The sequence below is a fragment of the Amblyraja radiata genome, chromosome 17, assembly GCF_010909765.2.
Source record: "Amblyraja radiata isolate CabotCenter1 chromosome 17, sAmbRad1.1.pri, whole genome shotgun sequence".
NCBI classification, from domain to species: domain Eukaryota; kingdom Metazoa; phylum Chordata; class Chondrichthyes; order Rajiformes; family Rajidae; genus Amblyraja; species Amblyraja radiata.
The window spans coordinates 10,797,595-10,822,093 of record NC_045972.1 but is presented as its reverse complement, the minus strand read 5'-3'; the positions used below and the strand labels follow the sequence as shown (position 1 = coordinate 10,822,093).

The following is a 24,499-nucleotide window of genomic DNA, read 5'->3' as shown; positions in this document are numbered from 1 at the left end:
GTGTTTGCTGTAGGGGTCTGGATAATCTCCCTTGGCTCAACAGTTCTGACAGACGTACATACGGGCCCTAACATACCCGCTGTTATCAAGAGAGCTGTGGCGCTGCCAGTGAATGGATGGCAGTGTGCCAGCTCTTGCCATTTGCGGCTGCTTTCTATAGACTTGACACTAATTAACATAAGGGTTAATTGATTTTAAAAGCTGAAGAATTACAGTTAACATTCCCAAAGGGTAAACACACCAATAGCTTGGCATTACTGCCGTGTTGTGGCGCAGGGAACCCGCAGCAGCAGCAGAACAGGACCGGCTGCTTATTGGACTATAGCTGATGGGAGACGACGCTTTACAGTCTCATCTGCTACAATATGTTGCAATGATATTTTGTTATAAATAATCAAAGCCTATTTAAATAAAAGCTGGAATGAAGTTGTAGAGAAATTTTTGTCATAACCCCCTCGGGCTTTATTGTAATCAGTAAATTAGTCCCCTCTGTCATATTTGATTAAGTAATTATCAGCATATCGCTTTACCTAACATTTGAAAAGATGAGGCAAAGGGGAGAGGCTTTTAAATTTTTTAAATACTACTCTTCCTTAACCTTGTTTTTTCAGACAAGGTCATAGCTGACTAATTGGCTCAGGTGCTTAATTTAAATAAAGTACCTCATTAAAGAAAAGTTATTTCCTGCAATTAAGGGAAAAAAAAGAAAACCCAGAGCCTTGGTGCCTGCTTCACTCCGATAATTTCAGATGGTCACTGAAGGAATTTATTTTACAAATCGGAGGCATGTTGTACAATATAAAATCCTTTCTCCGTAAAAAGAACTTGGTTTGTGGTATCAAAGCTCGCTGAATGGGAGGCAAAGAAAGGAGCTGAAGCAATGACAGGAATCCATTATGCAAATAGCCTTCATTTGCATGTATCCTACGACTAGAACATGTAAATGAAGAGCATAATTTAGCTTCGGCTGCTCTGCCTGAAACTATTACAATAAGTTGCAAAATTGGATCGCCGATGTTAAAATTAAAATTTGGCATAATTTTGCGAATAATTGTTTGTGTTAAGACAACAGAAAATCTAAACATAGAATGGATCAATACATTGTACATCAATACACTCCAAATACGTACAGGTTTGCAGGCTAATTGGCTTGGTAAAATAGTAAAATTGTCCCTAGTGTGTGTAAGATAGTGTCAGTGTGCGGGGATTGCTGGTCCGAGCCGACTCAGTGCCGAAGGGTCTGTTTCAGCACTATCTCTAAACTAAACTAAACTAAACATTTTTGTTCAATTTAAATCTAAACTTTATAACAAAACAATTATTTGATCACATTCACAACAGGGGTATAAAATCAGATTTTTTTTTCTAAAAGTGCAAACTACACGAATGTGAAGAATTCAGTCATTGCAACAAACTTACTTTTAAAATGTTCATTGGCAATAAAAGAAAGAGATCACTTTTATGTCTAACATAATCCACTGATTTCACATTATTACATACCTTGATGTGAAATTAAAAAAAAACCCATAATTTTTGTTAAAAAAAAGGGCAACTAATAATAAAACTGGATATGCGTTTTTTTTAAATGTTCTTTTGTTCTGCATTTACATCTGTTGATTATACAAATTCCATCTCTCAAGTTTCATGTTATATTGAACAATTCTGTTTATTGAAGATAGACACAAAATGCTGGAGCAAGTCAGTGGGACAGGCAGCATCTCTGGAGAGAAAGAATGGATGACGTGCTTCTGAAGAAGGGTCTCGACCCGAAAAGTCACCATTTCCTTCACTCCAGAGATGCTGCCTGTCCCGCTGAGTTACTCCAGCATTTTGTGTCTGTCTTCGGTGTAGACCAGCGTCTGCAGTTCTTTCCTATCCAATTCTTTTTGTTGGTTAGTTTTGGGAATGAGAGATGATCTTGAGGTAAATGAAGGCTTCAGTCACTATTATCTCTGGATTTGCAACATCTCACAACTTTGCATTCTTATTTTTACTTCTGATTCAAATGCACGTTTGAAGTCTTCTGTTCACTTCATGACAATGCTACTTGTAGCTATTTTTTTTTAAATTCATTCATATGCAGTTTCCCCCAAGTTTCCATCCACTGCATATGAGGGGATAAATGTTTTTACATCGGTATAGCAATCCTCTGCTAATTTGTTTAAATAATGTATCTTCATTTGTGATTCAAGAAGGGTAGTGTCATTAGAATATTTGATTAGGTTGACATCACATTTTTCAATCATTCAAATTTACACAAATGCAGGAAAGCTTTGTTCCTCCTCATTCCACAGTCAATAACCCAATTGAGATCATAGTTCATAAGGATGATGTAAGATTTTTTTGTCTGTCATATTTAGTGCTACACAATACTCTTAATTCATCAATTTTACTTTAAAATCAGTATCTACATTATTTTATTAATATTTGACAAGTATGCAGTTTTCCCTGCTGCATGTGAAATTAGTAAAATTTGAGGTTACTGAAAAGAGAAGTTAATGACTTAATAATAGTTGATCCTTGAACATTTTTTGGAATCATTTTAATCATGAGCAAGCAATGAGCTTTGCACTAAATCATCCTTTCCTCCCCTCAAATTCTATGAGTTAGATGCATGTAATGTATGTCTATCCACCTTATTTAGGAATGACCTTAATTCAGTAACGATAAACATCAAATAATATTTACAATGCAATGTAGAAATTGCTTCAGCAGAGTATTTTTGCATGAGTATTTATGACTTTAATAGCTTATGCTTTTCGCAACTGAATAATACTTATTTTACTTCCTGTCATCAATACTGGAGGATTATTTTAAATGAATAGCAAGAGATTTCCATGTGGAATTAATTGATCCTTTGTGAAATGTTAGACATTATAATTGTAAATGCGTTGGACAACAGGACTAAATGGACATCAGACAAACTTACTTTATGGCAAATATTCCAGATTTTTAAAGTGTGCATTTGAAGTTTTTTGTTTAAAATTCCACAACATAGCTGAAAAGGCATATCAGTATGCTATAATTTAAGTTATCAGTTTTTAAGTAATGTCATTATTGTTATTTAAAAACAGGGAAGACATTATCCTTCCACCATCTTTTTTTATTGCTTAACTATATTTAATAGTGTTCTGTTTAATTTTCACTTTTCACAAACAATAGCAGTTGAACATCATAGTCAGGTTATATTAAATTGATCAAGAAGGAACTGCAGTTGCTGGAAAATCGAAGGTACACAAAAATGCTGGAGAAACTCAGCGGGTGCAGCAGCATCTATGGAGCGAAGGAAATAGGTAAAGTTTTGGGCCAAAACCCTTCTTCAGACTGAAGACTGAAGAAGGGTTACCTATTTCCTTCGCTCCATAGATGCTGCTGCACCCGCTGAGTTTCTCCAGCATTTTTGTGTACCTTATATTAAATTGAGATGGTTCCCATTTTTTGGTGCAGAATTCCTTACAATTAATCCAGCAATTGTCTACGATTATTGTTGGAGATATATTCATGTGGTATGTACTGAACAACATGGCTAAAGTTGACTTTTTGCATCATGACTTCCGAGCAGTGTCAACAGGCTCAATCATCTTCAGCCACTTCAATCGTAATATTGGTTCCATCATAATGTCAGGGGAGGGAATGTTCACTCATGAATGTACATTGCCAGTTCCATTTGCATCTCCTTACATAATGATGCAGAAAGTCCTGTTTTACACTGGCTTGACCTGACAAGTAGCAAAGTAACATACGTCCCAAGTAAGTTCCAGGTAATTCAGGTCTCTTCTCAGCCTCCGATTCTCAAGAAAAAACAATCCAAGTTTGTCTGACCTCTCATCGTAGCTCGCTTCCTCTAATCCAGGCAGCATTTTGGTAAACCTGCACCCTTTCCAAACCCTCCACAACCTTCCCTCAATAGGGTGACAGAACTGCACATAGTCCTCCAAATGCAGTCTGATCAATGTCTTATAAAGCTGCAACATAGTAATTGTTAACTACATTTCAAAAATGCTTCATTGGTTATTAAATGTTTCAGCATGTTAAGGTCATTAAAGGCATATTTAAGTGAAAGGCCTTCTTCCTTACAAAACTTTAAATTTAAAAAAAAACAATTCCGAAGTTTAATTTCAGTCGGAAGTCTAAATCTAAATCCACTCTTTGAAGACATTTTTTTGACACAGAATTGTATCCAAGAGCATTCCTTATATGCTAAGTCAGTGTGAAAGTATATGTCTACAAACTAATTGCGAAGTGCCTTGCTTTGTGAACCATGTGGAAGAATTTCAATGAAAGATGAAACTGAAGTGAAAACCAGGGGCTCTCCTGCCCTTCTCAACAATGTAGAGAATCCATGAATTTTGTTCTGCGTCTAAGATGTGCCAATGCGTGAGGAAGTGCGCTGTACATCTAATCGCAGGCAAAGTATACTTCAGTGATTTTCAAACACGCACATGTGGACCACTCACATAGAAACATGCTTCAACATCATCTGTGAAGCTTGCTGCTCTTTGATGGTAACCTTCCTGTGCAAATCCCAAGCAGGTGCAGGAAACTTGGCTTGGGGTCTTTCCCTGTAGGTTTGGACGCAACATCTCCTTTAGAACTACATAAACCCCACAACCAATATTCCAACATCTACTGATCTATTGACAGAATATAAGTAGCCATCTAATAAAGTAATTTAAAGATTAGTTTAATTTCGAGATACAGCGTGGAAACAGGCCCTTTGGCCTACCAAGTCCATGCTGACCAGTGATCCCCATACACTAACACTATCCTGAACATTAGGGACAATTTTTACCAAAGCCAATTAACCTACAAACCTGTACATTTTTGGAGTGTGAGAGGAAACCGGAGCACCCGGTGAAACCCATTGCGGTCATGGGGAGAATGCACAAACTCCGTACAGACAGCATCCTCAGTCAGGATCGAACCCGGGTCACTGGCGCTGTAAGGCAGCAATTTGACCGCTGTGCAATTGTGCTACCACAAATGATATAAAAATTGGCCATGAGCTTAATAAGGAAGAGACAAAGCTTTTGACTTCAGGAGAATGTCAATGGTCTTGTCTATTGGCAAAATGGATATTGGAATGGCACAAGAAGGCAAAGGAATATTGACAATAAGTGGAACAAAATTGAAAACTGGTGGAACTTAGTGATCTTAGAATGTGTGTCCATTGAATGTTTAAGACAGAAAGGTAAGAAGAATAGTAAGCCGTACATGCTCCACCATTCAACACAATTGTGACTGATCACCCTTTTAAGTACCCTCTTCCTTTCTTCTCCCCGTATTCCTTCATCCTTTTAGCATTAAGAGGTCGGCACGGTAGAGTAGTGAGAGTTGCTGCCTTACAGTGCCAGAGACTCGGGTTCGATCGGGGATTTGAGTGCAGTCTGTACGGAGTTTGTATGTTGTCCCCGTGGGTTTTCTCCTGGTGTTCTGGTTTCTCACTGTGCTGGAGCAACTATATACTGTTTGGGTGACCACTCCATGTTCAGTCCAGGTGGGGGACCCCGAGCTTCCTGCTTTCCCACTTCCATCGCTCATCATCCCACTAGCATGGATATTTCTGCCAGTGTGTCAGTGAGAGGATGGACAAGGCTTCAGGAGCAGCACCTATTCCTGGCCATTTCAATATTGAATTCTGCAACTTCCTGCCCTCACTCACCTGCCCTCCATCTCTCGCCCTCCCTTTTTCCTGCCCTGCATCTCCCGCCCTCTCACTCTCACCCGCCCTTATTATCCTCCTCACTCTCTCCGCTCCTGCCCTCCCTCTCTCCTGCCCTTCTACATCGCCCTCCCTCTCTCTACTTCCCTCACTCCCCCCCCTCTCTCCCTCCCATCTCTCTTCCCCTCTTTGTCCTGCCCTGCCTCTCTCTCCCGCCCTCTCACGAATCATTCTCTCTCCTCCCTATCACAAATAATTCTCCTCCCTATCTCCCACCCTCTCTCCCTCTCCCACCCTCTCTCCCGCCCTTCCTGCTCCCACCCTCCCTCATTCCTGCCTCTCCCCCGCCCAAGCTCTCACTCCTGTTCTCCCGGTCTCCCGGCCTCCCTATCCCAGCCCTCCTCCCTCCCTGAGCCCATTCTCACACCTTTCTCTCTCTCGCCCTCCCTCTCCACCACCCGCCTCCTCTGCCCCGCGCCCTCTCTTACCCCCTCCCTCTCTCCCGCTCTCCAACTCCCTCTCTCCTGTCCTCTCTCTCTCTCTCCCCTTCCCACTCCCCTCCATCCTTTACCCCACCATCCCTCCCCTCACCCTGCCCTCCCTCCCCCTATCATCCCCTCCCTCTCCCTATCATCCCCTCCCTCTCTTCCACCCTCTCTCTCCCTATGTTATCCTCCCTCCCACTCTCCCACACTCTCACCTTCTCCATCTCTCTCCTCTTCCATCTCTCTATCCCTCCCCCTCCCTCCCTTTTCCTCTTTTTCCCCCTCCCTCTCTCCCGCCCTCCCATTTTCTCCCTCTCCTCCTCCCTCACATTCTCTCTCCCTCCCTCATTCTCCCCTCTCCCTCACTCTCACTCTCACTCACCCCCCTCTCCAACCCCCCTTCTGCCATCCCACTCACCCCTCACTGCTCCCTCACCCATTCCTCACTCACACCCTCCTTTTCTCCCTCCCTCTCGTCCGTCTCTCCCATCCTCCCAATCTCATCTACCCTAATTCACTCTCCCCTTCCCTTCCCTTTCTCCCCCTCAGTCTCTCGCTCTCTCTAAACCCTCCATCGCTCTCCCATTGCTCTCCCCTCCATCTATTCCCCCTCCATTCCTCTCCTCCACTCGCTCTTCCCCCTCTCTCTCCTGCCCACATCCACCCTCCATCTCTCCCCCCTTGCCTATCTCCCCTTTTCCCCTGCCCTGACTCTCTCTTCCACCCTCTCCCTCTCACCACCCTCTCCTCCCTTTTTCCCCGTCACTCTCTCCCGCCCTCCCTCTCACGCCATCCCTCGCAACCCCCATACTCACCCTTCGCTCCCTTCCTCCCTCCTTCTTTCTTCATCTCCACTTCCATCTTTCTTCCCCTGCCTATAATGCCCACCCTTTCTCCTGCCCTGCCTCTCTCTTCTGGCCTCTCGCCCTCATTCTTTCTCTCCCTCCCTATCTCCCCCTCCCTATTCTCCCCTCCCTCTCTCCTGCCCTGCCTATCTCTCCCACTCTCTCTCCCATTGTTCCACTCCCCATCCCTCCCTCTTCTTCCTCACCCCTCCATCTACCTTCACCCCTCCCCCTCACTAACCCCTGCCCTCCCCAAACCTCCCTTTCTCTCCCTCTCTCTCCTCCTCCCTCCCCCTCTCTCTCTCATCCACTCTCTTGCTCCCCATCCTCCCTCAGTCTCTCCCCCTTCAACCCCTCTCTATCCACCCTCCCTCTCTTCTCTTTCCTCCTCCTCCCTCCCGCCCTCCCCCTCTCCTGCCCTCGTTCTCTAAGCCCTTTGTCTCTCCCGCCCCACCTCTCCCCCACCCTCCCTCACTCTCCCTCCCTCCCTTACCCTCCCTCCATCACCTCCACAACCCTCACCATGACCTCCCATACCCCTCACCCCTCCCTCTCTCCCCCTCTCCAGTCCTGTCCCTCTCCCATCCATCCTCTCCCCCTCACTCCTCCTCCTCCCTGTCTTACCTCCTTCACTCTTACCTCACCTCCCCCACTCTCCCGCCCTCCCCTCTCTCCCACACTCCCCCTCTCCTGCCCTCCCTCTGTGGCGCCCTCCCTCCCTCCTTCCCTCCCTCTCCACAAAACTCTTTCTCTCCCTCTCTCTTCCCTTCCCTCCATTTCTCCCCCTCACCCTCTCTCCCCTCTCCCCCTCAAAACCCTCCCTTTCTAAACCCTCCCTTTATCCCTTACATCTCTACCTTCCATCCCTCTCCCCTCCATCTATGCCCCCTCCATGCCTCTCCTCCACTCTCTCCCTCCTCTCTTCCGCCCACACCTGCCCTCCATCTCCGCCCACTGCCTATCTCCAACTCCCCTGCTCCTCTCCTGACTCTTTCCTGCCCCCTCCCTCACCCGTCATTCTCTCTCCTCCCTTTCTCTCTCTCCCTCTCTCCCGCCCTCCCTCTCTCCCTATTCCCATCTCTATCCTTCCCTCTCCACCCTCCCTCCCCTTTCCCTCTCTTCCCTTCTCTCCCCTTTCCCTCTCCTCCCCACTCCTTCTCACCCCTCCCTCTCTCCCTCCTCCCTCACTCCCCCCTCTCTCCTGCCCTCCCTCTCCCACCGTTCCTCTCGCCCGCCCTCCATCTCTCCCAGCCTATTACGCTCACCCTTTCTTCTGCCCTGCCTCGCTTTTCCACCTTTCGCCCTCATTCTATCTCCCCCCTCTCTCCTGCCCTGCCTATCTCTCCCACCTTTTCCACCATCATTCCTCTCCCCATCCCCCTCCCTCTCCCTCCTCCTTCACCCCTCCGTCTCTATTCACCCCTCCTCTTCTCCTGCCCTCCCTCTCTCCTCCCTCTTTCCCCAACTCTTTCTCTCCCTCTCTCACCCCTCTCTCCCCTTTCCCTCTCTTCTCCTCCCCCTCCTCCTCTGCTCTGTCCCACTACCTCACTCCCCCCTCCATAACCCTCATCCCTCCCTCTCTCCTTCCCTCGCTCTCTTGAGTTCGATCCCCTTCTCCCGCACCTCTCTCCAGCCCTCCCTCTGTACCAAACTCCCTCTCTCCTTCCATCCCTATTTCCCTCAACCTCCCTCTCTCTCCCCCTCTTGCTTGCTCACCCTCCCACTTCCCCTTCCTCTCTCTCCCATACAGCCGCATCCCTCTCCCACACCCTCTCACTCTCTCCCCTACCTCCCCTCCCTCCCCCTTCCCTCCACGTTCTCCCCAATCCCTCTCTCCCCATCACCCCACACCTCTCTCATCTCCCCTCCCTCTCTCTCCCCTCTCCTCCTATCACTGGCCCCTCCTCCCTCTCTCCCCTCACCTCACTCCCCCCCCAGCTTCTCTCATCTACCTTCTCCCCCACCTACCCTCCAACCCTCTCCCCTGCATCTCTCCCTCAGCCCCATCCCTCTCCCCTTCGCAGTCCCCCTCTCTCTCCCCACTCTTTTCACACCCCCTTATCTCCCCCTCTCCCTCCTCGCCACTCCCATTCTCCCCTTCCCTCATTCCCTCACCCTTCTCCCCCAGCCTCTTTCTCTCACACCCGTCCCACTCTCCTCCCCTCCCCCCTCTCGCACCCTCCCTCCCCCTCTCCCCCTCCCTCTCTCTCCCTCTCCCCCCTCTCCTCCTCCCTCTCTCCTCCTCCCCCTCCCTCTCTCCCCCTACCTCTCTCCCCCTACCTCTCTCCCCCTACCTCTTCCCCTCCCTCTCTCCCCCTACCTCTCCCCCTCCCCTCTCTCCCCCTCCCTCTCTTCTCCCTCACCCTTCTCCCCAGCCTCTTTCCCTCACCCAGTTGCACCCTCTCTCCCTCCCCCTCTCCCCCTCTCGCACCCTCCCTCCCCCTCCCCCTCCCCCTCCCTCTCTCCCCCTCCCCCCTCTCCTCCTCCCTCTCTCCCCCTCCCCCCTATCCTCCTCCCTCCCTCCCCCTCCCCCTCCCTCTCTCCACCTCCACCTCCCTCTCCCCCCCTCCCCCTCCCTCACATCCCGTCTCCTGTTTCCCTGCCTCTCTTTTTCGCTGCCCTCTCCCCCCCCTCACCTGCTCCTCCCCTTCTCCCTTCGCTTTCTCTCCCCCCCCTCTCCCTTCCCTCTCCCCCCTCCCATCACGTCTCGTCCCTCTCTCTCTCTCCCCCTCACTCTGTGCTCCCCCTCCTCCCTCCCCTGCGGCTCCCCTGTCTCCTTCTTCTCTCCCCACCCTCTCCTGGACCGTTCCTCCCTCCCTCTACCCCCTCCCATCCCTCCCTCTCTCCCCCCCCTCTCTGTTCCTCCCTCTAGGTTCCTCCCTCTCTGTTCTTTCCCTCTCCCCCCCCTCACTCTCTCCCACCTCCCTCTCGCCGACCTCTCCCTTCTACTCTTCCCTCTCTCTCACCCTCTCCCCTTCCCTCTCTCCCCCTCTCCCCTTCTACCTCCCTCTCTCCTCTCTCCATTCCTCTCCTCCCCCTCCCACTGCCCTCCCTCTATCCCCATCTCTCCTCTCACCCCCCCCCTCCTCCCCCTGCCTTTCTCTAAATTATCTCTCTCCCCCCTGACTCTCTTCTCCTCCCAGCCCCCCCCCCCCCCTCCCCACCCCCATTCTTCCCTACTCTCAATTCCATCTAATTTTCAGTCATCAGCAAACGTGGACATTTGGAAGTGTTCATGTAGATTGTGATAGCCGTTGCCCAGGCAACAATCCCTGTGGTTACACGATGCATGTGAGTAAAATGCATAGGAAGGGTCCCAACCCGAAACATCGTCTGTCCATTCCCTCCACAGATGCTGACTGACCTGCCAAGCTCCTTCAACATTTTGTATTTTACTCAACGATCCCTGTGGTACCCCACTAGCGATAATTTACCAATAGGAGAAAGATTCCAACACTTTGTTTTCTGTCTGTTATACAATTCTCAGTCCATAACAGTGCATTAGCACCAATTCCGTAGGATTTAACCTTGTTGTCCAGCCCTGTGTGCTTTATCAAAAGCTTTCTGCCTATCTAAATATGTAACATCCACCGGTTCCACTTTGTATTCTATTCATTAGATTTTAAACATTTTAATAGATTAGATGAGCATAATTTCCCTTTCATCAGTGCACGTAGACTCCACTCTATCCTGTTATTCCAAGTGTTCTGTTGTAATATCTTTCATATAGATTCCAAGTGGTCTGTACTTCATCCTTGTTCCCCCTCCCCACTTTTTATTTTCTTAAATAATCAGGTCAAATTTGCTATCCTCCAACTTCGAAATACCATACATCCAAGATCTATATAATTTTGAAAGATGGCAACTGATACATCCTTTCTCTGCAGAAATTTATTTCACACCCAGGGAGAAAATCAGGTATATTCCAAGTAACCCATGGAAATGTTGTCCAAAGTTGGACGCAAGCCTAGGATCGTTCTTCTACGTCTACCCCGTCACCACAAGAAAGGTGCGGAAAATGAAACAGAAATTGCAAAAATGCGTTTGGCTTAAATGGATGTTCCCTTACATCCATTTGATGAGACTTAAGCTTTTGCTGAGACTTTAATATTAATCTGTGGGGTACCTTTAAAATGAACAGTTCATCGTAACCTCTCGCTCAGTCTTTCTCTTGCCGAATCTACTCACAGTTCTGCATCTCTCTACATTGCCGGTTTGCCTTGTACCTCTAGCAGAACTGTTACAGTACACTTGCCACACTAGCATCTATCCAACAGCATGATAAATTATGTTCTTCACAATAAAGGACACTTAATACAATTAATTTCTCCCTAATCTATCCTTTTTCATTCATCAGTAAAGTGCAGGAAGGTGTCATTGATAGTGCCACCAAGCCACACTTATTCACCAGTAATCTGTTCACCGCTGCTCAAATAGGCCTGAGTTTTGTGAGGACTATTTAGCTAAAAACATCTCAATGTTGGATGAAGGAAGACAATTTCAAAGGCGAGTTTGACTGTGTAGGAACGAACTGCAGATGTCGCTTTATAGACACCAAGATATATACCAAATGCTGCAGTAACTCAGCATCTCTGGAGAAAAGGAATGGGTGACAGTTCAGTCCGAGACCCTTCTTCAGACTAAGAGTCAGGGGAGAGGGAAACCAGAAGTATGAAAAGGTACAGAACAATCACAGCTGGCACCGATGACCAGGGAAAGGTGGAGCGCATAATGGTCCATTGTTGTCTGTAGAAGAGGTGATAATGAAGGAATACAAACACTGAAACTAGCAAGGCAACTAGGGTAGGTGAGGGACAGAGAGAGAAGGAATGAAAGGGCTACTTGAAATTCGAGACATCCATATTCATACAGCTGGTGCTCTTCCTCCAATTTGCATGGCCTCACTCTGACAGTGGAGGAGGCCCAGGACAGAAAGATCAGTATGGGAATAGGAGGGGGAGTTAACATTTTTGGCAACCGCGAGATCATGTGGACCAAGGCGGACTGATCAGAGGTTTTCATTGAAACGATTGCCCAGTCTGTGCTTGGTCTCGCCGTTATATAGTCATCCACATCGAGAACAATGGGTACAGTAGATGAGGTTAGAGGAGATGCAAGCGAACCTCTGCCCCACCTGAAAGAACTGTCGTGGTCCCTGGATTGAGTTGATGGAGGAGGTTTAGGGATACAGGTATAGGGATAGGTTGACTGTCCTTGATATCAAGGCAGGTTTTGGCTGAGTATTGAGGAGCTCTGGTGACATTGAAGTTAATGCATATCAAGTAGAAAACATTCCAATCAGGGTAATACTCTGCACTAACGAAGACAAATGCGATTTTCGTTAGACCCTGACGCCACCAAAGATTAACAATTGCTTTAATCTTCCTTCCAACACCATGTAAGAAGTAGGATACTCGTAAATGAGTGCAATTCCTCAGCAGTCCATACCTGCATGCAGCAAGAACTTCATAACATTCTGACAAGGTTTGAGGAGATAATTTTCATCCTACAGAAGTGCCAGGCATTGGACTGTTTCTAACTGGAAAAAATCCTACCGATTGTCATAAGTTCTGGGAGCATTCATTCCTTCAAGTCTGCTCCACCGTTCAATCATAGCTGATCTTTTTTTCCCTCTCAACCCCATTCTCCTGCCTCCCCTGATACCTGTACTAATCAAGAATCTATCAATCCCCGCCTAAAAAATACCCCATGACGTGGCCTCCACAGCCTTCTGTGGCAATTAATTTGTGACAGATTCACCACGCTCTGACTAAAGAAATTTCTCATCTCCTTTCAAAAGGTACGTCCTTTTGTTCTGATCCTTTTATTCTATCCTTTTATTCAATTTATGAGCATTGACACCCACCATCAACATTCTGGTGATTGCTATCGACCGGAAATTCAACTATATCAACAGCTTGGAGGAATGGTATCCTTAAGTGACTCATCCCTCACATCCAAAAACCTTGACTCCATCCAGGACAATAGGACATAGGTGCAGGAGTAGGCTATTCACCCCTTCAAGCCAGCACTGCCATTCAATGTGATTGTGGCTGATCAACCACAATCAGTACCCCGTTCCTGTCTTCTCCCCATATCCCCTGACTCCGCTATCTTTAAGAGCTTGATCTAACTCTCTCTTGAAAGCCTCCACTGCCATCTGCAGCAGAGAATTCCACAGACTCACAACTCTGTGTGAAAAAGTTTTTCCTCATCTCCATTCTAAATGGCCTACCCCTTATTCTTAAACTACTCTGGACTCCCCCAACTTCGGGAACATGTTTACTGCCTCTGGCATTTCCAAAGCCTTAATAATCTTATATGTTTCAATAATATCCCCTCTCATCTTTCTAAATTCCAGAGTATACAAGCCCAGCTGCTCCATTCTATCAACATATGACAGTCCTGCCATCCCGGGAATTAAGCTGGTGAACCTACGTTGCACTCCCTCAATAGCAAGAATGTCCTTCCTCAAATATGTAGACCACAACTACACACAATACTCCAGATGTGGTCTCTGCAGGGCCCTGTACAACTGCAGAAGGATTTCTTTGCTTCTATACTCAACTCCTCTTGTTATGAAGGCCAACATGCCATTCGCTTTCTTCACTGCCTGCTGTACCTGCATGTTCACTTTCAGTGACTGATGAACATGGACCCCCAGATCCCGTTGTACTTCCCCTTTTCCCAAATTGACACCATTTAGATAATAATCTGCTAATAATAACGTGACAAAGTAACACACTTGATCGGTAGCTCAGACCCATCCTAAACAGTGCTCAATGGTTTATGTTCATAGGAGCAGAATTAGGCCCTTCAGCCCATTGAGTCTCCTCCACCATTCAATCATGGCTGATCTATCTTCCCCTCTCAACCCCATTTTCCTGCCTTCTCCCCATAACCCTTGACATCTTTACTAATCAAGAATCTGCCTTAAAAATACCCAATGACGTCTATGGCAATGAATTCCACAGATTCATCGCTCTGTGACTAAAGAAATTCCACCTCAGTTCCTTTCTAAAGGCGTGTCCTTTTATTCTGAGGCTGTGCCCTCTCCCACTAGTGGAAACGGCCTCTCCACATCCACTTAATCCAGGTCTGCAGGTTGCAACATATAACGTCTACAAAATGTATTGCAGTTCCCCGGCAAGGCTGCACAAATAGCACTCTCAAAACCACAACCTCTGCCAACAAGAAGGGGACAGATCCTTTATATGCGCACTGTGGATGGCTTGATTGTATTGTTGCGTAGTCTTTTCTTTGACTGGGTAGCATGCAAACTAATGCTTTTCACTGTGCGTGGGTACACGTGACAATAATAAACTAAACTACACTAAATGCTTCTGATGGTTGAGAACATCAACACTTACCACGCATACATTATTCTGACATATTGCTGTTCCTTTAATGTTACTGGGTCTAAATTTTGGAACATCCGCCCCAAAGACACTAGTAATATGTTCACCAGAATGACTAAAATCGTTCAAAGAAGCTGATTATCAACACCTTTCAACATCAGTTAGGTATGGTTTGGTATAAATGGGAATGTGTGAAGACTGATGCTCATATTGTAACCATTAAAAAAAAAAATTTCAAAACAGACTTTATTCAGGTAATAAATATACAATACATGAACCGCGCAAAGAATTCATCCGACATTTTCGGAGGCTATACAAAATATTCAATATAGTCTACATACATTGCTCAAATTTAACAATTAAAAAATATAAAAGGATGAACACAATGTTAAGTACTCCTGAAGTGCTAACTCCCCCTCTCATTTCTGAATCCAACTGCTTGCAGTGTAGCTGCTGTTGCTGGCGCCGACGATGGCTGCCACGGTGTACTGCTCCTTGCTGTTTTGTATGTGTCTGTTCGTTTGCGTTTTCTGTGAAAACTCTACAAAGATTACTTTAATGAGAGAGGTACTCATTAACATCGGACATACAATACCACCAAATATCGTTCCGGATTTCTCTCACTCGCTGATTACTCGTCGTTGGGGCTGTGGCTGCGTTCAAGGTCTTGAGACGGAGGAGGACCCGTGGGAAGCGCTCTGGAGCACTCACCCGACTCTGGCGACGACACCACTGCCGGGCATATGCCTGGCAAATGTACGTTCTCTCAATAACAAAGTGGACGAACTGCAACTCCTGCGCCGGCCAAACAAGGACTTCTCGTGAGCCGCTGCCCTGTGCTTCACCAAGACCTGGCTGTGTGAGTCGACTCCGAACAGCATGCTGCAACTGGCTAGCTTCCAACTTCACAGAGCAGACTGCGAAGTGGAGGTAGCGGGGAAATCAAGAGGCGGTAGAATATGCTTCTATACCAACCAGGACTGGTGCAGCAACATCATGGTATTGTCAAACCTCTGCTCTCCCAACCTAGAATCCCTTTTTGTAAACTGCAAACCCTTCTACTCTCCGAGGGGATTTAACAATATTCTCGTTGGCGTTTATATACCCCCCCCCCCCTCCATGCCTGCGTACATGAGGTGCAAACGCAACTCGCTGACCAGGTAATGAGGGTAGGGAGTGACTTCCCGGACTCCACGGTCATTGTTTTGGGGGACTTTAACAAAGCTAACCTCAGCCGTGACCTTCCAAAATACAGACTTCATGTTACCTGCCCCACCAGAGGGGAGAGAACACTTGACCACTGTTACACGTCAATCAAGAACGCATATCGCTCTGTTCCCCGGGCGGGTCTGGGTCGCTCTGATCATTGTCTAGTTCACCTTATTCCGACCTACAGGCAGAAACTAAAAGCTGCTAAGCCTGTGGTCAGAACATCAAAAAGGTGGCAAGCGAGGGCATTGAGAACCTACAATCCTGCTTTGACTGCACGGATTGGAATGTGTTCAGGGAAGCAACCACAAGGCTCGATGAGTACACAGACATTGTATCAGCATATGTCAGCTTTTATGAGGACAGTTGCATTCCAACTAGGACCCGGACCTGGTTCAACGATGACAAGCCCTGGTTTACTGCAGGGCTTGTCGTTGTTGCAGCTCCGACAGTCTAAAGAAGAAGCCTACAGGAGCGGGGATGCAGACCTCTACAGGCAGGCCAAGTACAAGCTGAGAAGAGGAATCAGAGCTGGCAAGGAAAGGTACTCTGAGAAATTGAGGAGCAATTTCTCAGCTAATGACTCTTCTTCAGTTTGGAATGGCTTGAAAGAATCACCAGCTACAAGAGGAAAGCCCCCTGCTCTTTGAACAACCGTAAGCTGACCAATGACCTGAATGAGTTCTACTGCAGGTTTGACAAGCCGAAACGTAACCCTGGTACCCCCCCCCCCCCCCCCAACCAACACAGCCAGACCCCAGTCTGCAAAGACTGGACCCTTCTACATCCACAAACCCTCAGCATAGGAGCACCGCAAGGCTGCGTACTCTCCCTTCTCCTCTACTTTCTCTACACCAATGACTGCATCTCCTCTGACTCCTCTGACAAGCTTCTCAAGTTTGTGGATGACACAACCCTGATTGGACTGATCCAGGATGGGGAAGAATGTGCCTACAGACAGGAAGTGACACAGCTGGCGACCTGGTGCCATCGCAACAACCTGGAGCTCAATGTTCTTAAGACAGTGGAATTAATAGTAGACTTTAGGAGAGCTCCCCCTCCCCTCTCCCCACTCACCATCAACAACACCACAGTCACATCTGTGGAGTCTTTTAAGTTCCTGGGAACCATCATCTCCAAGGACCTTAAATGGGGGGCTACCATCGATCCCACAGTCAAAAAGGCACAACAGAGGATGTACTTCCTGCGGCAGCTGAGGAAGCACAATCTGTCACAGGCACTGATGGTCCAATTCTGTACGACCATCGTAGAATCTGTCCTCACCTTCTCCTTCATGGTCTGGTTTGGCTCAGCCACCAAGCACGACATCCGGTGGCTTCAGCGAATCGGCTGATCATCTAAGAAGGTTATTGGCTGCAACCTTCCCTCCATTGATGAACTGTGCACTGCAAGGGTCAGGAAGTTAGCGGGCAAGATCATCTCTGACCCCTCTCACCCTGGCCACAAACTTTTTGAATCACTTCCCTCTGGAAGGCGACTCCGGACCGTCAAATCTGCCACAGCCAGACATAAAAACAGTTTTTTTTCCATGAGTAGTAGCTCTACTCAATAACCAAAAATCTGTCGCATCCTTTTGCTCTGGTATTTTACTTAATTCATGTGTTTAATCAATAATGTTTTATTATTAATGTTTAATGTTTTACGTGTCATTCCTAACTGTCACTCTATGTCATTGTCACTTGCGGGCAGAGCACCAAGGCAAATTCCTTGCATGTGAATACTTGGTCAAAAAACGTATTCATTCATTCATTTCTGTCCTGGACCTCCTCCATGGCCAGAGTGAGTCCCACCGTAAATTGGCGGAGCAGCACCTCGTATTTCGATTGGGTAGTTTACACCCCAGCGGTATGAACATTGACTTCTCCAATTTCAGGTAGTCCTTGCTTTCTCCCTCTTTCCCCTCCCCTTCCCAGCTCTCCCACAGCCTACTGTCTCCGCCTCTTCCTTTCTTCTTCCCGCCCCCACCACCCCCACATCTGTCTGAAGAAGGGTCTCAACCGGAAACGTCACCTATTCCTTCGTTCCATAGATGCTGCCTCACCCGCTGAGTTTCTCCAATGTTATTTAACAAGAGGTTTTTGCAGGAGGTTGGAGTAATGCCAATATTCTGAAAACCTACACAGAAGTGCATAATGGATCTAATTGGACCAACGATAAGACTAAAACTGTTTTCAGTATGTATCAGTTTACTACTTTGCTGGATACAATGTAAATATTACCCTTGCAATCACCTCTTTGATCTCATGCCAGGTCTTACCTGTTGTCGAATTGGAGAATGTATTCATTTAACAGATTAGCAAGCGTGGGGTAAGGGATGCAACGTTTCTTAACTTTAGTCTAACAGTGAAAACATTTTCTGTCGTTATGACTGGAGCACATTTCTTTGTGGAACAACGCTTTCAAGGAATCCACATGTTTTTGCATTTTGACAATATTGACAGCTGTGGAGGGGTGGGAACACTTCAGGGGTAAAAATGGAAATTACTGGCAGGTCAATCACCTTCTGTTTATGAGGCTCGTCCAAAGCATATTTAGATCCTCATGGAGGGAGATGAGATGAGTGTATGCATGAAAATAATACAACAAATGCTGAAAGGATATCAAAGCAGTTTATAGGAAGAAAATGTATAGCATGCTTTGAATTGTCTATCCAATAGATGCTGAGTCGATAGAAACAAGATTTCTTTCTTCTTCATAATTTCCAAGTATTGATTTTCCTATTTCATGGTAGTTAGTTTACCAATATGCACACTAGTGATGGACGATTGAATTATTTTGCTTCAGATTGAAAGATCTCAAAGGATTTCACTCGGTTGCTTTTGATCTGCAGTGATTCTTCTTCTATTTCTTATATAGGGTCTAAAACACAACTGCCTTACAATATTTCTGGAGAAAAACTGCAGAAGCTGGTTTACTCTGAAGATGGACACAAAATGCTGGAGTAACTCAGGGGGACAGACAGCATCTCTGGAGAAAAGGAATGGGTGATGTTTTGAGTAGAGACCCTTCTTCAGACTGAGAGGCAGGGCAAAGTGCAACAGGAGATATGGAGATACTGTATGTACCCTTCAATATCTCTATGTCTCTCTCGCACCTGACAGTCTGAAGAAGGGTCTCGACCTGAAACGTCACCCATTCCTACTCTCCAGAGATGCTGCTTGTTCCGCTAAGTTACTCCAGCATTTTGTGCCTCTCTTTGGTGTCTTACAATATTTGTTCCATCAGCTTGGTTGACCTGTTGTGCATGGTACATTTTGTAGTCGTTCAATCGGGTCATGGATTTAGAAAATGATGCAACTGAAAAGTTTCATTGAATTAAATACAAAGGTTAGGCTTGGCCTCTATTAGAATGACTGGTTATAAAATATTATAGAAACCATGTCATTTACAGTGGTAGTTGCACTAATTGAATTATTTCTTCCCAATAAAAGTTATTATTCATTACTTGCTGTAGCAAGAGATGAATATCCACAAATGGGAATATAAAAGTTTGTAACTATTTCTGTTTTATATAGGAAGAAAGAACATCTCATATTTTAATGGAAAGTGGTTAAAATGTTTTCTAAATTTCACTGCAATAGATTTAGCATTCATAGTCATAGATTGCACTGGCCATCCATTTAGATTTACATATACTGCCCCAAAGCATGAGTTACTCCAGCATTGTGTGTCTATCTTCAGTTTAAACCAGCATCTACAGTTCCTTCCTACACATTTCCAAGTGTGATGGTATACTCTCCACTTGCCTGCATTAATGTACTTTCAACAAAACGCGAGATATTCAACAACATGTAGGATGAGGCACTCCATCCACGACCATTTATCTATTCTACCACCGATGCACCATAGCAGCAGTTTGTATCATCTACAGCATGCACTGCATCAACTCACTAAGACTTCCAAATCCACAACCTCCACCGGTCATAACGACAGGGGCACAGTGTGGAAACACCACAATCTGGAAATTGTCCTTCAAACCACACAGCATCCTGAATTGCAAATATATCACCATCCCTTCATTGTTACTGGGTCAAAGCTCTGGAACTCTCTTTACAACGGCATTGTAGGTACACTCATGCATGGACCGTAGCAGTTCGTGAAGGCAGCTCACCACTGCCTCCATAAGGGCAATTAAATGCTGGCTCAACCTGCAAAGCCACTTCCCTTGAATGTATATATATAGAAAAGCTCTACTCCCTTAATTGCTGACTGTCAAAGATGTCAGGGTTTGTGATATTCAGAATCATTTTAAAACTAAATAATGAACCAAAAAAATTAAATTCTAAAGAATTTAGAATACACCAGTCACTGAAAATACTTTAAAATAATTAAAAAACATTAAACACACTGCACCTAGTTTACTATAAAAAATAACTTCCTCACCTATCTTCCCAACACTCTAGAATCACCAATTAAATCGTAAGTTCATGTCATAGGAGCCGAATTAAGCCATTTGGCCCATTGAGACTACTCTGCCATTCAATCGTAGCTGATCTATCTTTCCCTCTTAACCCCAATCTCCTGCCTTCTCTGTATAACCCTTGTCACCTTTACTAATCAAGAACCTATCAATCCCTGCTTTAAAAATACCCAAAGACTTGGCCTCCACAGCCGTTTGTTGCAATGAATTCCATAGAACACCTCTCTCTGGCTAAATAAATTCTCCTTCATCTCCTTCCTAAAGGTACGTCCTTTTATTCTAAGGTTGTGCCTTCTGGTCCTAGACATTCCCACTAGTGGAAACGTCCTCTCCACATCCACTCTATCCATGCCTTTCATTATTTGTACATCAATGTCATAAATCAATGGCCTTGACGATCTTGTGCCAGGATCGGAGGGTGGATTACCCATTACAAGTGCTGGATGACTCCTGGGATAAACTCCCTGGACATCCAGTGATGGACATGATTGAAAGATACAAGCTACTGATGCAGTAAGTCTGAGCCTGCCGTATATGAGAATGCATGTACAGAAATCCCAGACTTTTTGCACTCACTGGCAAAACCTAGGGCATTATTTTGACATCAATGGTATGAGTATTGAAGATCTGATTTATCATTTGCTTCTAGTTTAGGAATATAATTTGAAGTAGCTGTTTGAGTTGAAACATTTAAAATGAGTAACCTCCACAACTGGTACAGCAGAACCACTTGAGTTTGTAAGGATGAGGGGGCACCTCAGTGAGACTTACCGAATAGTGAAAGGCCTGGATAGAATGGATGTGGAGAGGATGTTTCCATTGGTGGGCGAGTCTAGGACCAGAGGCTTCAGAATAAAAGCATATACTTATAGAAAGGAAATTAGGAGGAATTTATTTAGCCAGAGGGCGGTGAGTATGTGGAAATTATTGCCACAGAAGGCTGTGGAGGCCAAGTCAATAGATATTTTTAAGGTGGAAATTGATAGATTCTTGATTAGTACAGGTGTCAGGAGTTATGGGGGAAGGCAGGAGAGTGGGGTTGAGATGGAAAGATAGATACGCCACGATTGAATGATTGCGTAGACTTGATGAGCCAAATGGCCTAATTCTGCTCCTACAACGTATGAGAACCATTAAATTAAGATTTCATGTGCTGCCGTGTACTCATTTAACAAATACATTCTTGTAAAGGCATTCAAATTTCACCTCTCTGTAACATTGTTTTATTTTGCAGCACAAACTCCAGTGAGCTTTTGATGGAATATGAAGAGGTCAAATCCCAGATGGTGACCAAAGAGCAGATGATCCAAAGCTTACAGACCCAACTTCGAGAAGCTGTTTATCAACAACAGCAGTCAAAATATGAGGTTGGTTGGAATCGAATGATGTGATCTTTGAAACATAATAGATGATGTTAATGTATTAGCCACAAAGGAAATGCAGCAAAAACATTTTTGCTACGTTAAATTTTTATCACTTACATAAGGTTTTGAGATCCTCAAATTCTCAGCTGTTAATAAAGTGGCAATCTTTTCGCTGTCTTAAGAAGTCAAGGTACATTTTCATCATATTCTACTAGAACTGAAGCCAATAACTATGTAACTGTGAAGCAATCAGCTGCTTTGCTGCTGAATCGCCCTAGTGAGAGACATTTTTTTTTTGAGGATATTAAATTTTCCTATTTACTTCCTTGTATTCTCTAGTCTTCCTAGAGTACATTTATTTGCAGTGTGAGTGGATGAATTGCTCCCAGGTATCCATTGATGCTGCTGTTGAGCTAGCACAAGCTCGCTCTTAAACACAGATAATAGGCAGGTTCCCCCATTGTACTCTCCTTGTTGCCTCCAGTGAAACATTTCCTACTCTCTGCCTAAAGCGACAAAGTTAGAAACTTGACAGAATGGGGCATTGCACTGCCATGGAGAGCCCCATTTGCTGCAATCAGAATACATACAATTAAGACTTAAAATCATGAACCATTTAGCTTTGGAACCTATTGCTGTTGCTCTCAAAGTTGAAATCCTCAATTTTTCACGACAAGTACCTGATTTTAACAGTGTTGAAGTAGTAGTAAGTTCGAGAATAATGTGCGGTTTTTATTCTGTAAAAAGTATTTGTAATAAAATAAACAGTTCCCTGTGACATTTGACCATTTTTGTGCTTTTCCAACAAATATAACATATCAGCCAAATCTTTATTTACTGAAATTCGGTATGCTTTCACCATCTCTTGCATCACTACTTGTGAGCTTTGTTTGAACATTGTTGCCCGCTTTCATTCATAATCAGAACCACCACTCCCATTCCTATTTTCAGCTTTGTTTGCTTTTAGCCTTTCTTCAACCTGACCAGTGCATTTCTTGTCCACATTTTCTTTACACAAACATATGGATTCGAAGCGGGCCACTTGGTCTGATCGGTCTGATCAGCCTGCTACACCATTTAATAAAATTGTGACTGATCTTATTGTAATCTCAACAATGCATGCCTGTGCATCCCTGCTAACCTTTCACCCTATTGCTTAGTGGTATCAATCTACGCTTGCCTTAAAAATATTGAAAGACTCTGCTTCCAGTCCAGTCAAAACCGCTTGGACGTAGTGATCATAATATGATTAGTTTTAATCTGCAATTTGAGAAGGAGAAGGTTAAATCGGAAGTGTCAGTGATGCAGTTGAACAAAGGCATGAGAGGGGAGCTGGCCAAGGTAGACTGGAAAGGGGTCCTAGCAGGAATAACAGTGGAACAGCAATGCCAGGAATTTCTGGGCATAATCCGGAAGACACAGGATCATTTCATTCCTAAAAGGAAGAAAGATTCTAAGGGGAGTAGGAGGCAACCGTGGCTGACAAGAGAAGTTAGGGATAGAATAAAACTAAAAGAAAATATGTATAACACAGCAAAGAGTAGCCGGAAGCCAGAGGATTGGGAAACTTTCATAGGACAACAGAAGGAAACAAAACGGGCAATACGGGCTGAAAAGATGAAGTACGAAGGGAAGCTGGCCAGGAATATAAAGAAGGAAAAGCTTCTTTAGATATGTTAAGGGAAAAAGAGTAGCAAAGTCAAATGTGGGTCCCTTGAAGGCAGACACGGGTGAAATTATTATGTGCAACAAAGAAATGGCAGAAGAGTTGTATAGGTACTTCGGATCTGTCTTCACTAAGGAAGACACAAACAATCTCCCAGATGTACTGGAGGACAGAGGATCTAAGGGGGTAGAGGAACTGAAAGAAATGTTCATTAGGCGAGAAATAGTATTGGGTAGGCTAATGGGACTGAAGGATGATAAATCCCCTGGGCCTGATGGTCTGCATCCCAGGGTCCTCAGGGAGGTGGCTCTAGAAATAGTGGATGCATTGGTGATCATTTTCCAATGTTCAATAGATTCAGGATCAGTGGATTGGAGGATAGCTGTGGATTGGAGGATAGCTAATGTTATCCCACTTTTCAAGAAAGGAGCGAGAGAGAAAATGGGGAATTACAGACCAGTTAGCCTGACTTTGGTGGTGGGAAAGATGCTGGAGTCAATTATTAAAGAGGTAATAATGGGGCATTTGGATAGCAGTAAAAGGATTAGTCCAAGTCAACATGGATTTATGAAAGGGAAATCATGCTTGACTAATCTGGAATTTTTTGAGGATGTGACAAGTAAAATGGATGAAGGGGTGCCAGTGGATGTAGTGTATCTAGACTTTCAGAAAGCCTTTGATAAGGTCCCGCACGGGAGAATGGTGACTAAAATTAGAGCACATGGTATTGGGGGTAGGGTGTTGACATGGATAGAAAATTGGTTGGCAGACCGGAAGCAAAGAGTAGGAGTGAACGGGTCCTTTTTAGAATGGCAGGCAGTGGCGAGTGGTGCCGAAAGGCTCGGTGTTGGGGCCGCAACTGTTTACCATATATATTAATGATTTGGAAGAGGGAATTAGGAGCAACTCTAGCAAGTTTGTGGATGACACAAAGCTGGGTGGCAGTGTGAACTGCGAAGAGGATGTTAGGAGGTTGCAGGGTGACCTGGACAGGTTGAGTGAGTGGGCAGATGCGTGGCAGATGCAGTATAACATGTGAGGTTATCCACTTTGGCAGCAAAAACAAGGGGGCAGATTATTATCTCAATGGGGTTAGGGTAGATAAGGGGGAGGTGCAGCGAAACCTGGGCCTCCTTGTACACCGGTCACTGAAAGTTGGCTTACAGGTACAGCAGGCAGTGAAGAAAGCTAATGGAATGTTGGCCTTTATAATCAAGGATTTCAGTATAGGAGTAAAGAGGTTCTCTGCAGTTGTATAGGGCTCTGGTGAGACTACATCTGGAGTATTGTGTACAGTTTTGATCTCCTAATTTGAGGAAGGACATCCTTGTGATTGAGGCAGTGCAGCGTAGGTTCATGAGATTGATCCCTGGGATGGCGGGACTGTCATATGAGGAAAGATTGAAAAGACTAGGCTTGTATTCACTGGAGTTTAGAAGGATGAGGGGGGATCTTATAGAAACATATAA

At 45.3% G+C, this 24,499-nt stretch overlaps 1 protein-coding gene across 3 annotated transcripts in view; it reads left to right on the top strand.

Annotated features, from left to right (window-relative positions):
• Window positions 1-24,499, top strand: part of pmfbp1 (polyamine modulated factor 1 binding protein 1) — a 578,164-nt gene that overhangs the window by 103,631 nt on the left and 450,034 nt on the right. For all 3 annotated transcript variants that reach the window (XM_033035745.1, XM_033035744.1, XM_033035743.1), the window contains one exon: window positions 21,235-21,367. In XM_033035745.1, coding sequence (XP_032891636.1) covers window positions 21,235-21,367 — 133 coding nt within the window. The remainder of the gene's footprint in view (window positions 1-21,234; window positions 21,368-24,499) is intronic.